Source organism: Dromiciops gliroides, chromosome 2 (assembly GCF_019393635.1).
Source record: "Dromiciops gliroides isolate mDroGli1 chromosome 2, mDroGli1.pri, whole genome shotgun sequence".
Classification (NCBI taxonomy): domain Eukaryota; kingdom Metazoa; phylum Chordata; class Mammalia; order Microbiotheria; family Microbiotheriidae; genus Dromiciops; species Dromiciops gliroides.
This window is the reverse complement of record NC_057862.1, coordinates 268,029,430-268,043,629: the sequence shown is the minus strand read 5'-3', so window position 1 is coordinate 268,043,629 and position 14,200 is coordinate 268,029,430. Positions and strand designations below refer to the sequence as shown.

The window sequence follows — 14,200 nt, the reverse complement described above, 5'->3', positions numbered from 1 at the left end:
ATCTTGTTATAATGAGGATAGCATTGGGAATAAGAATGGAGTGGGGGAAACCAGATTGTGATATTACAGAAGTAGAATCAACAATACTTACCAATCTGATGTAGGAAAGAGAGGGGGAGAAGTCAGAGATAATTGAAGTTGTAAACCTGGGTGATTGGGAAAATAGTAGTCCTATCAACAGAAATATGGTGTTAAGAGGAAGGGAACAGGTTAGCCAGGAAGGTGATAAAGGGTGGGCTGAAAGAAAACACAAACAAAAAACAAAAAACAAGAAAAATCTTTATAGCAAAGTCATTGGTGAACTCGCTGCAAGAGTGATAGTATGGAGTTGAAAGCTCAAGAAAGAGAGATTTAAAATAGCTGCTATGATACTTTAAACTTTATTTTTCTTGGGTTTTCTTTTGCAACATGGCTAATATGGAAATAGACTTCATGTATAACAATATCAAATTGCCAGCCTTCTCAAGGGTTGGGGGTAAGGGATAGGGGGAGGGAGAGAAGGAATTTGGAACTCAAAATTTATTTAAAAATTATTGTTGGGGCAGCTAGGTGGCACAGTGGATAGAGCACCGGCTCTGGATTCAGGAGGACCTGAGTTCAAATTTGGCCTCAGACACTTAACACTTACTAGCTGTGTGACCCTAGGCAAGTCACTTAACCCCAATTGCCTCACCAAAAAAAAAATTGTTACATTTTTTACATGTGATTTGGAAATATTTAATGAAATAACATTTAAAAATTTTTTAAAGCTGCTGTGGAAAATATAAGGGAGTAAATAAGAAATGAGCATTAATATTTCCACTTGTGTAGCTTTTAGGGTCCAATAGGTTAGGGCGCACAGATTTGAAGTGGTACTTTGTTAGTACAGTTTTGTAACATCTCAAGTTGAGTCAAGCATTTACCTGTGTACCAGAAACTGCTTAGGGCTGAGAATACAAATACAAGCAGAAATACAGTCCTTGCCCCTAAGGAACTTACATTCTAATGAAAAGGAAGACAGCACATAAAGGGAAACTGAAAAATGAGAGGGAGGAAAGGGGAGAAGGTACTTGCAAAGGCATGGTAGACAAAGTCTAGTGTATCAGAAGTGAAGACATGATTGGCTTGGGCATCCTCCTTCGCATGAAGGTTCTGGGAACATAAAAGGCAACAGGGGACCATAGAGGTATATTGTAGTTCCAGAACAAGAAACACAGGGATAAAATGAACTTTGGCATGAGGAGGATTCTTTGGCATAATAGGGAAATGAGGAAGGACAGTGAAGAGGCCGCCTGCCAGATTGGCACTAGAAGAGCTTGTACTGTAATTGTTGCTTAATTGTGTCATTCATGTGCAACTCTTTGTGACCCCATTTGGGGGTTTTTTTGGTTGGTTTTTTTTGGGGGGGGGTGAGGCAATTGGGGTTAAGTGACTTGCCCAAGGTCACACAGCTAGTAAGTGTCAAGTGTCTGAGGCCAGATTTGAACTCAGGTCCTCCTGAACCCAGGGCCGGTGCTCCATTCACTGCACCACCTAGCTGCCCCTGGGGTTTTCTTGACAGAATTACTAGAGTGGTTTGCCATTTCCTTCTCCAGGTCATTTTACAGATGTGGAACTTAAAAGCAGATGGTTAAATGACTTGCCCAGGGTCACACAGCTAAGAGGATGAGTCTTCCTGACTCTGGGCCCAGCACTCTAGCCACTGTACCACCTAACAGCCCTTGTATTGTAATAGTGGGATCCAAAGTCAAAAATAGGGCCAAGTTTGTGTTAAAATTAATTTAGATTTGATGAGGTAGGCATTAGCTGTAAGAAAGATATAATGGGGTAGGGAGGAAGGAATAGAGGCAAGAGACCTGATATGAGATAAGGACCAGGACTAGATTGGTGCTCATTAAAGAGGGAAGGGTCACAATTCATGATAATGCAATAAGGAGTCTGTTAACTACCATACAGAGCCTGTTAACTTAAAAATAAAAGAATGGCCCCATGTACTCCAAAATATAGTAGCAAAGAACTATAAATAAAATTTGAAGGCCAATAGTTTGGAAATGATTAAACAGATTGTGTCATAGAAATGTAATGGAATATTACTATATGCAAGGAAATAAAGTGAATGCAGAGGGTTTGTGGGGGAGGACCTGGAAAGACATATATGAACTCTGATGCAAAATTTAAAAGGCAGAAATAGGAAACAATGACTAATCATGTAAATGGAAAGAAAATAAAGCAAAACTGAATGTTTTGAAAGTATAATAACCAGATTTGGGTCTCAAAGAACAGATATGAGAAGACATTTTTTCCTTTGCAGAGGGAGATGGTAAAATGCATATAATGTCAGATATTTTCATTGCTGAATGTTTTCCCTCTTTTTTATTAGGCCTGTCTCTCTGGAATGAGAAGGGAGGACTACACTAGGAAATAAAAATGAAGAGTTCTTAACTTTTAAAAGAGAGCCTGTTGGCAGCTAGGTGGCACAGTGGATAAAGCACTGGCCCTGCATTCAGGAGGACCTGAGTTCAAATCCAGCCTGAGACACTTGACACTTACTAGCTGTGTGACCCTGGGCAAGTCACTTAACCCTCATTGCCCTGCAAAATAAATAAATAAATGAAATGAAAAAGAGAGCCTATTAAGAATATTTTGAGTTTTATGAAGAGAATTGAAGGATTTAGGGGCCCAAGTGGTGTTTTCATCACTTTTGCAAATTGATAATTAATAAAGTAGGATACAGGAAATAAAAGCAGGAATGATAGATTCTTGCCCAGGGATAGAATATAGCTAATAAGGATTAAAAAAAAGAATAGATTTGCTTAGAGATTAAGAATTTTAAACTGAGGGGGCGGCTAGGTGGCGCAGTGGATAAAGCATCAGCCCTGGATTCAGGAGTACCTGAGTTCAAATCTGGCCTCAGACACTTGACACTTACCAGCTGTGTGACCCTGGGCATGTCACTTAACCCCCATTGCCCCGCAAAAAAGAAAAAAGAAAAAGAATTTTAAACTGAAAAGAGAGTGTGTGACCATGACTATAAGGACTTACTGATTAGCGAGAAGGGACAAAGTAGTGACAGGAGTTATACAGTATAGGTGTCTAACCTAAAAGAATGGAGGAATTGTAGTTGCCAGTATTAGCCAATAAAAAAATCTCTGTTTTAGATTATTAATAGTTATAAGCATTTATTATACTATTACTTGAGATCTATTACTTGACCTATACCCAAAGAGAGATTAAAGACAGAAAAGGCAAGTCCCATATATGCTAAAATAATCATGTAGCATTTTTTGTGGTAGAAAAGAATTGCAACAAAGTAGGTGCCCATCAAATTGAGGAATTGCTAAAGAAATTGTAATGCATTAGTATAATGGAATATTGCTACAACAAATATACAGAATTTAGAGAAGCATGAAAAGTCTTATATGACCTAAAGCAGATTTAAGTAAACAGAAATGGGAAAACAGTGTGTACAATTATAACTGTGTGAACTAAAAGAAGAATAAAAACAAAGCTATACTATGTTTAATTAAAATGACCAAGCTTGGACTTAGAGAAGGCTTGAGAAATTATGTTCTCTCCTATCATCTGAGAGTTGAGTTTATAGGTGTAGAATACATTCTTGGATTCAGTCAATGCATTGGCTTTGCTGAGCTTTTTTTCCCCCTCTTTAAAATTTTTTTTTTGTTACAAGAGAAGGCTTAAAAGGGAAGAAAGAAAATATTTTGTCTTGTAGCCCTTTTGGGGGGCAAATAAAAAATACTAAAATGCTGCTTTTGCTAAGAATTCTACATTGCTTAACAAAACTACATTTTATCTTAAAGGATAGGAAGACATTTCTTGCTCAGTGTGTGCTTTAAACTATTAGTATTATGTTCATTTTTGTTATATTAGATTATCTACTTATAGTTACATCTCTATGATATATTTGTAGTGCAAGTAAGTTCTGTTAGATCAGGCAAGGGGCATGGTAAATAAGAACACTGGGGCAGCTAGGTGGCGCAGTGGATAAAGCCCCGGCCCTAGATTCAGGAGTACCTGAGTTCGGATCTGGCCTCAGACACTTGACACTTACTAGCTGTGTGACCCTGGGCAAGTCACTTTGCCCATTGCCCCACAAAAAAACAAACAAAAAAAAAAAACACTGGACTTGTGATCAGGAAGATCTATGTTCAAATCCTGTGCTAACCAATAGTGAAAAAAAGGTATTTTAATATTTCATGAACAGTTGAGATACACAGGAAAACAATTCTAACAGACCACTTGGAATTTTAATAAGAAAAAGTTTATTCCCTTTTTCTTCTTTTTCCTCAAGATGCCAGTGACAGTGGACGTTCTTACAAAACAGTCCTGGATCGTTGGAGAGAGTCTCTTCTTTCTTCTGCTAGTCTGTCCCAAGTCTTTCTTCATCTTTCTACCTTGGATCGTAGTGTCATCTGGTCCAAGTCTATACTAAATGCTCGTTGTAAGATATGTCGAAAGAAGGGTGATGCTGAAAGCATGGTGCTTTGTGATGGCTGTGATCGAGGTCATCATACCTATTGTGTTCGGCCAAAGCTCAAGGTATTTCATTTATCTATGTTTAATATTCAGTCGATGTTCACTCTCCAGTGACACATTTTAAGTAAGACATTTTCTGTAATTTGTCAGACTGTACCTGAAGGAGACTGGTTCTGTCCAGAGTGTCGACCAAAGCAACGTTCTAGACGACTTTCCTCTAGACAGAGACCATCTGTAGAAAGTGATGAAGAGACTGTAGAACAGATGGAAAATGAAGAAGAAACAGATTATGATGAAATAGGGCAGAGTGAGGAAGAGGAGTATGAGGTGGAGCAGGATGAAGATGATGATTCTCGAGAAGAAGAAGAAATGACGTGAGTTCTAATTTGAGAAATAGAACTTGAAATTGACATTCTTAGATTCAAATTACTGTTACTTAATAGATATGAAAGAATTGCTGGGATAGATATACTTTATTTTTATTAACCTTGTAAATGTAGCACTTTTGAAAGTACATAATCCAATGGCTATATTTCTGAAAATACATAATCCAGCTAGCGGGGCAGCTGGTTGGCACAGTGGATAGAGTACTGGCCCTGGGCAAGTCACTTAACCCCAATTGCATTGCCTCACCAAAAAAAAAAAAAGCTCCTAGAAGCATAATCCAGCTAGCTATATTTCTGAAAGACTTTCATGACTTTTGTTTTCTTTATCATTGAAGTACTTTATACACAAAAGAGGGCTTTTGTGGTTTAATTGAGGGTAGAAAACTGTATTTGGAGATACCAGAGTACCCTGCAGCATTGGAAATTCAGCTTTTGTTCTTTATTCCAACTCTCTAAGGATGGCTAGTTGGAATGATAGAGGTATTAATATTAAATGACGAACAACAAATGAACAAATAGGTAGAAAACCGTATTAAGCACTTACTGTTTGTCAAGCACATAGTATAGAATGCACTCTGAGGTTGCAAATAGGACATAAGAATGAGAAAATTGATGATTGTCTAACAATAAATACGTTCTTTTATATCTAGATTGTGTGGGAAAATTCTGTATATTTATATGTGTTCAAGGTTTGTTTTTAAACAATAGTTGGGAGCTACTGGAAATGCATCCCTTAGCTTCTCATGTCACTGGGAGCTGGAGTTGGAAAAGTTAGAGAAAGAGTATTGAGAAGAGAGGGAAAGGTAATTCTGTATATAAGGTCACCAGGGAAGTAAAGTTGTATAGATCTGCCATACTACATTCTAGGTAAACAGATTTGGAGGAGAAAACAACGAATAAAGCAGGTTGTTCTGTACTTGTAATATCTTGGTCTAGAAATCAAGTTGACTCTACAGTTCTTTTTCAAAATAATGGGATGCTTGATTGAGGCCTGATTTGTAAAAGCATCATTAGTTTATGCTATAATTCTTATGTTTAAAATATTTCTAGCCCACCCAAACGAGGAAGACCACAGCTTAGATTTCCAATAAAAACAAGAGGCAGACTCAATACTTCTTTTTCAAGTCGTGGTGGTCAGCGACAGGACTCTGGAAGATATACTTCACGGAATCAACACAGTATACTCAAACCAACTGGATCTTCATCTAAAACTACTGGAAGACATCCAAGAAAGATAAAGTCTGCTCCTCCTACGGAAACTAAAGCATCTTTAAGACTTACCAGCCGTTCAACTCGTCAGAGTCATGGTTCATTACAAGCTGATGTGTTTGTGGAACTAATTAGTCCTCGTAGAAGGCGTAGAGGCAGGAAGTCTACTAAAAATACACCAGAGAACAGTCCTTCCAACTTCTCTAACTTTAGAGTCATTGCTACAAAGTCAAGTGAAGAAGCAGGACTTCTGCATTCTACGCCTAAACTTTCTGTTCAGGATAGAGAACCTAAGAGAAGAGGCAGAAAGAGACAATCCACAGGTATGAAGATATTATTTAACTGGAACAGTTCCTACTTCCTCAATCCACAATCTCTCTCATCCCCTGACAATCAGATACAAAGTGCCATATCTAGTGACTTTCAGTATCCTTATTTTCAAATTCTCTACAGCTTTTCCTACTTTTGCTTTGATAACTACCCATTGCTTCTTGAAATTCTCTTCTCTTCCTGTGACATTACTCTGTTTTGGTTTTTGAAGTCTGACAGTTACTTTGCTTTATTTCTCCTCTCCCTTAAATATAGTTATTCCTTAGCTTTCATCCATCTTCTTTACTCTTGCCATCACCTGTCTCAACTGTGCTGAATTTCCATTTACATCTTTGCTCTCTTATGTTTTCAGATATCTTCATCTGACCAACAACCTTGCTACCAAAACTAAAACCTCAAGTTCAGTATATCAAAAGTAGAAATCATTATTTTATTTTTGTTAATGGCATCAGCATTCTTCATAACTCTTAAATTCTCTCATTCTCCTTCAGTCTCTCATAGAAACCTCCAATCCTAACCAATTTAGTTAATTTAATAGCTGGAATTTATGTAATGCTTTAAGGTTTTCATAGCACTTTACAAATATTATATCATTTTATCCTCACAACAACCCCGTAAGGTACATGCTGTTATTATCCCCATTTTATAGATGAGGAAACCGAATTAGACTCAAGGTATAACAGCCAGTATCTGATGCAGGATTTGGACTTGGATATTCTGACTTGAGGTCCAGTGCTCTATATACTATGCTACCTAGCTGCCCAAATCCCATATGTCGATTCTTTCTTTGCGGTGTTTTTCATCACCCCTTCCTTTTCATTCCTATTTCCTACAAACCTCGCTCAAGCCCTCATATACGTGTTAATTACTAAAATATTGCTGTCTGTCATTTTTCCCCTGTTCAAACACCTTTTCTGATCTTACACTGACTACTGAATTAGTTCCAAACTCTAGAAACTAGCATTTAAAACTCCACAATATGTTTGCAGCCTATTCTCTCCATATATTCTCTTCTACCCAAAATAAACTACTAGCAATTCTCCAGACATGTCCTATATCCTTTGTAGCTTTGCTTATATTGGAGGGCCCTTTTACGGGAGGGCCCAACATCTATCTCTGTCAAGATCCTACCTGTTATACAAAGCTCTTCTCAAATGCTACCTTATTCTTGAGCCTTGAAAATTTTGTATAGGAAAGAGGAATAAGGAAGAGATGCATTCATGTGTTAGCAGAAATAGCATGGAAGAGGGAAAAATATGAAAATCACTTTTAATATCAATTTATGCTATAATATTCTGAAGCGAAATACAGAGTGCAAAAGGTAACCTCATAGTAATATTGTTTTGGCTGTCAAAAAGACCTTTTTACAATTTATCTCTTTTTTAAAAGCTACCCCATAAAAAAACAGTTCCTTAAAGGTCAAATTTAACTAGCTTGAATTTATATACTTCTGTGAATTGTAATCACCTTTCCCCACTAAATAGATTCTTTCTGTCTAAACGAACTGATGTTTTTGAACAATAATATTTTTACATGTGTCTAGCTTTTCATCTTGTTTTAACTTGGGTTATAATTTCCTTTAGCCATAACTGCCTCCTTCATTCAGTTTTTCTCTCTTAAATCATATCGTTCATTTATCTCTTTATGTGAAAAGCAGTAATAGGAAGCTAGCAAAGACAGAATGTAATATTAATCTCCATTTTTCTTCAACACCTGGAAAAATATAAAGCAGGGCAGGATTGTATTGCATTGCCCAGAAAATAAAAAGGATCATAAGTTTTTTGGCACACTGCCTTATTAGCATAATTTTATCATCAGTATGAGACATTTCTATATCCTCTAATAATAGAATATATTAGTTTGATAAAATTTAGCTCTTAAAATTACAGATGTGGTTATAAAAAATAGTGATTGATTCAAAAATCATATAGCTCTTAGGAATAATTTTTTAATATTTGTCTTTAATACATGTATTATGGAAACTAACTTCAAATAATAAATACTGAAAATCCAGTGTACAGGCATGAGGAGAAACTAGAAAAATCACAACTTCCCCATTCATTTTCCAGAGTGGGTTGGGAAAATTGGGCTTTTTTGGGTTCACTTACTATGAAAACTTATGTTGCTTTTCATTGTTCAATGAACAGTTGTTTTTCCTATGTGGCTTTAATCTAAAGGCAACAAATAAACATTTACCATGTATAAGATACTGTATTGGGCATTGGAGATAGACCGACATGAAGGGGGGCCCCTCCTTCCTTAAGCTTACATGTAAACAGTTGTGTCCTCTGTTAAGATAATGGAAAAGTTTAAATAACTGTGTGTACACACACACACACACACACACACACACACACACCTTTTTTGTTTTTGTGTTTTTTTTAGTGAAGCAATTGGGGTTAAGTGACTTGCCCAGGGTCACACAGCTAGTAAGTGATAAGTGTCTGAGACCAGATTTGAACTCCAGGTACTCTTGACTCCAGGGCCAATGCTCTATCCACTGCGCCACCTAGCTGCCCCCCCCCCCACACACACACACATCTTTTTAACACAAAAGACCTCCCCAGCCTAAAGAAACTTTTTCCTCTCTCCCTTTCTCTCCCTCTCTTCCTCCCTCCTATATCTATCTAATTTATAATTTAAGTAATAAAAGTGTTTTGGTATGAAAAAAATTTTAAAGTAATAGTTACAAGGCTGTTCCTATGTATATAGAAATATATGTATATATGTCTATACATATGTATATAGAGAGCAGACATAGTCTGCCTTCCCAAAGATGGTTAAATATGATGCTCCAAATATAGGCAAATCATTATATCTGAAGAAGTCACATTTACAAAGAAGTGATGGAACCATTTTGCTTCACCTGCTTTCAGTTTTAATCCTTTTGTTTATTAAGGAAACCAAAAGAAAAACTAGTCACTTTTCTAAGTCTCAGTTTCTTCCTTCAATTTGTTACTGCTTTTTAGGAATCTTTTCCCAATGAAAAGCAGGAAAATTAAGACTTAAAAGGAACAAGTAAGCATTTTGATTTTTCCTGCCCCTTGAGAAAAACCTACAAAGTATATAAATTTAATACTTTGGGTCTCTTGCGCCATATAAGTTGATTTTTTTTTGTTTTGTTTTGGGTTTTTTTTGGTGGGGCAGTGAGGGTTAAGTGACTTGCACAGGGTCACACAGCTAGTAAGTGTCAAGTGTCTGAGGCCAGATCTGAACTCAGGCCCTCCCGAATCCAGGGCCACTGCACCACCTAGGTGCCCCCCATATAAGTTTTTTTTTTTTTAATGTTTCAAGCAACAGCCTAAACTGTCCTGTTTTCCTGTTTGATTTTGGTCTCTGAATTATTTTTTGAATTTACATGCATTTTTATTTTGTTTTAAATGTTAAGTATTTTCGACTTATCCTTTAATTTTCTAAGACACATTTTCTCCTTTTATATTTCAGACTCATCTCCTAAGACATTGAATCGAAGGAGTTCGGGCAGACAGGGTGGAGTCCATGAATTGTCTGCTTTTGAACAACTTGTTGTAGAACTAGTACGACATGATGACAGCTGGCCTTTCTTGAAACTGGTTTCCAAGATACAGGTAAGTGAGGGTGGATGTAAATTGATGACAATATGATAAATATATCCACCTTCATATTTTGAATCAGACAACTAAGTTGTCTGAAATAATTCATTTTTCCTATTTAAAACAGTTGCTAAAGTTTTCCAACAGTAGTAATATATTAGTAATATAGTTGATGGGAAAATATGTAGTTGTAGATGAAACAAGAGTAGCTTACCCTTCTAGTTATTTAATCAGATGACGACGACAATGATGATGATGATTCAGACCTGTTGTAAGTTTAACAGGCTACCTTACTATTGACAGCTCTGAGGTTTCAGGATAGTTATATTAAAAGTTTCAGATAGTTAAACTGAAGAAACTATTACACTTTTTAAAAACTCCTGGTTTTTATTACGCCATTAGAGTAGAACAATGGATTCTCTACCTTCTTGCCTACTTATTTTCATTATTCTTAGTGATCCATTTACTTAATAACAATGTATGCTGTAGTCCAAATCAGTATAAAGAAATTTGGAAATACACTGACCTACAAAAATCAGGTTTGATAATCTAAGATGTTTTCTGTCTGCTTTCCTAAACTTAATTCTTGTGGAGAAGGGGGAGAAAGGATGGATGGAGGTGGCGTTTTGTCTCACTTCTGAATTATTTGTATTTGCTGAAAGTTTGACATATTTGTCTAGTCTTATTCATCTATTTTTGTCAAGAAGACAGTATGATAGAATGTAGACTACTGGACTTAAGAGTTGGAAGACCTGAAACTGAGTCACTTAATGCTTCTGAATACCCCTCAGACTAAGTACTTCATAGGGTTATTGAGAGATCAAATGAGATAAAAGGGACTATGAATTTTAGTTCTTATGCTTTCGTCTCTGGGTGGTGTTTACTGCTTATTGCTTGGAATGCGATGCACATTTCCTGATCAGTAACCAGAAACAATATTTGGAATAATTGGCACTATTAAAATACTGGCATCACATTAGCAAACCTTTAGTGAGTCTTATTGCTTGATGCTATGGCAATATTGGCCATTATCTGCTTTTATGATTTTACCATTCCTACCTAATCTGTCAGAAAGATATAGACACTGAAGCTGCTGTTAGTTTTATATTTGAAGAGAATGGAGATCAACAGATATTGACAAACTCATCTTTATAATTTACAGGCTTAGGGATAAGTTGTCTCAAGGTACCAAGAGGGTTGAGTGTTTTGTTCCATAGTCACAGCATGTGTCAGAGTCAGGATTTGAACTTAGCTCTCTATGGCATACTATCTCTCTATTCTTACATAAATGTAAAAATATCATTTGTGAACAGTTTTGTGCAAAACTATCTTATATTACTATCTTAAAACTTTATCTTAATGTTTAATTTTTGTTTGGAACCGTGCCTTCATTTGTTTTATGCTTTTTTTTTTAATGTTAAGGTAGTTAATATTGAACATCTGAGGAGGCTGATAGTTTCTTTCTCTGTTTTCTTGAGCATTTAATAATATCCAGTTGTTAAGTTGGTAATTTGGTTGAAATGTCTTTGGTTAACAATATTTTCTTTATTAAATACTATGCTTACACAATTATTTTCCAGGTACCAGACTACTATGATATCATCAAAAAACCTATTGCCTTAAATATAATCCGTGAAAAAGTGAACAAATGTGAATATAAACTAGCTTGTAAGTAATTTAAATTTGTTTCTCTTAAGTTTTTTTTTAAAGTTTGTGTTTCTAATTCAATTCATATTATTAGCATTGTGCTAAGAAAGAAAAGGTTAGCAGTAGTAGAATATTATTTCATTGTTCTTATAAAAACTTTTATATGAAGATAAATTATTTTCTTTTCAATTGTGTGGATGCTATTTAATTTTAATTATGGATTTTATGGTGTTTTATGGATAATATTATCTGATATTTAAAAGGCTACCAAATAGGGGACAGCTAGGTGGTGCAGTAGATAAAGCACTGGCCCTGGATTCAGGAGGACCTGAGTTCAAATATGACCTCAGACACTTGACACTTACTAGCCGTGTGACCCTGGGCAAGTCACTTAGCCCTCATTGCCCCACAAAAAAGAATTTTTTTTTTAAAGTAAATTTACCAAAAAAAAAAAAAAAAAGAAAGGCTACCAAATAAATAGGAATTGAAAACAATTAAGGATTGGGTAAAAAGTGCTACATATAGAATAATCAGAGATAAATCTTAATATAATTATAGATATATGGACTGAAACACTCAGCTTTGAAATTGCCTTGGCCTCTGCACTATATTTTTATAGGTACATAGGATAAAAGTTCAGAATATCATTCTACTACCTTTTACAGGCCCCCAGTTTACTTAATATTTAAAATAATAACAAAGTTCCATTTTCTTAATGTAGTCAGAAGATCTGGGTTAAGATTCTGACTCTAGCACTTGGTAGCAACCTTGGGTAAGTTATTTAATCTCTGTGAAACTCAGTTTCCTCAGATATTTGCACTTCTTAATTTGTGAAGAGTGAAGTAGGGATTTATATAAAACACTTTAATAAGCCTTTTGTAAATGTAAGCTGTTGTTTTTGCTGCATAACCATTTTATAATTTTCATATTAACTCCTTTTTTGTTCCTAGCTGAGTTTATTGAAGATGTTGAGTTAATGTTCTCAAACTGCTTTGAGTACAACCCTCGTAATACAAGTGAAGCAAAAGCTGGAACGAGACTTCAAGCATTTTTCCACATTCAGGCCCAAAAGCTTGGACTGCATGTTACACCTGGTAATCTGGACCACACTATGCCTCCAGCTGCAAAAAAGTCACGAATATAACTTTGTCCTTCTGAAGGATTTATTCTGAGGAAAACCTAATGCTATTCATGAAAATGGAATATTAAATCATGCTTAAAGCAGTCATGTCATAAAGCAATAACAACTCTTTAACCACCTTGAAGTGTGGCCTGCACTATGTTCTCAAATTTTAATATTAAGCACTCAGGAGAATGTAGGAAAGATTTCCTTTGCTACAATTTTGTTCGTTGTCTGTTTGATAGATGTATTGGATACAGTACTGGTTTACAGAGGTTTTTACGTATTTTAAAGATCATTCATGTGTCCAAGTATCTTGCAAAAATGATTTTTTTCTACACCTTTGACTCTTTTTTCATCTTTTACTTTTTTCTAGACTCTGGCATTGTTGGGGGTTTTATACAATGAAATCTACTTTAGCACAGTTTAGAAATTGTAAATGACTAAGAATTGTTTTATGGAGCACATTCTTTGAACACTACACATGAATGAGTACAATTTTTTTGCATATCAATAAAAAGTGCTGTACCAGTGCTAGCTGGAGGTATTCAGTTGGAGTTTGTTAAGTAGATATTTATTTAGTATTCAAAGAAATTTGTGAATTTGTTTTTGTATTTATAAAATTTGTACCTGGAAAAAGTTCCTTAATTTTTTTTTTAATTTACTGTGTTTTTGTTTATTCCTCTAACTTTTTCTAATGATCAACCGAAAAAGGTAACAACCCTCCCTTTTCCCTGGCAGTTCTTCCAGCGATAAGTAGCTTCTACAGAACTGTATTATAAGTTTCAATGTACAACTTTTTAAGTGTACAAATAAAATGATACATTTTTCAAAGTATCCTGGCCTTGTGGAATTCATTTCAGCAGTCTATGCCCTCAGTTACAGGCTTTTTAACACATAAAGGTTACATGAACTGACAAAAATTCCTGACATTTGAGAAATAGGGTTGATTTTGGGCACAAGCTACATCTGAATTATAAAGCCAAAATATCTCATCACTCAGGGGGTATGGAATAGGCATCCAGTAACACTGAGTTTAGATATTTGTTCAGCTGTTTTTTCTTGTACATGCCATCTGTTTTCATGGCCAGAATAGTAAAGACTCTAAAATTTAGCACAAGCTCGGTTCATTTAGGAGTCATGGCCTCTGTCTTAGAACCTCTGTATCCCTTGTAGGAAATTATTCATATCAAAAAGAGTATAGGGCAGCTAGGTGGTGCAGTGGATAAAAGCACCAGCCCCGGATTCAGTAGGACCTGAGTTCAAATGTGGCCTCAGACACTTGACACTAACTGTGTGACCCTGGGCAAGTCACTTAACCCTCATTGCCCCGACCAAACAAACAAACAACCAACAACAACAAAAAGAGTGTATACATATACTTTATATGGTACTATAAAGGCCTGGTTGATTGTAAACAATCATTTAATGTGTTAATATGAATATATGGATCACCTGGATAT

At 35.7% G+C, this 14,200-nt stretch overlaps 1 protein-coding gene across 3 annotated transcripts in view; it reads left to right on the top strand.

The window, feature by feature from the left end:
• The window catches only part of BAZ1A (bromodomain adjacent to zinc finger domain 1A), a 209,331-nt gene extending 195,757 nt beyond the window's left edge, over positions 1-13,574 (top strand). For all 3 annotated transcript variants that reach the window (XM_043984698.1, XM_043984696.1, XM_043984697.1), the window contains exons 22-27: positions 4,289-4,536; positions 4,624-4,847; positions 5,910-6,391; positions 9,843-9,985; positions 11,551-11,638; positions 12,568-13,574. In XM_043984698.1, the coding sequence (XP_043840633.1) occupies positions 4,289-4,536; positions 4,624-4,847; positions 5,910-6,391; positions 9,843-9,985; positions 11,551-11,638; positions 12,568-12,761 (1,379 nt within the window). In that variant the 3' untranslated portion in view covers positions 12,762-13,574. The remainder of the gene's footprint in view (positions 1-4,288; positions 4,537-4,623; positions 4,848-5,909; positions 6,392-9,842; positions 9,986-11,550; positions 11,639-12,567) is intronic.
• Positions 13,575-14,200: the final 626 nt, after the last annotated feature.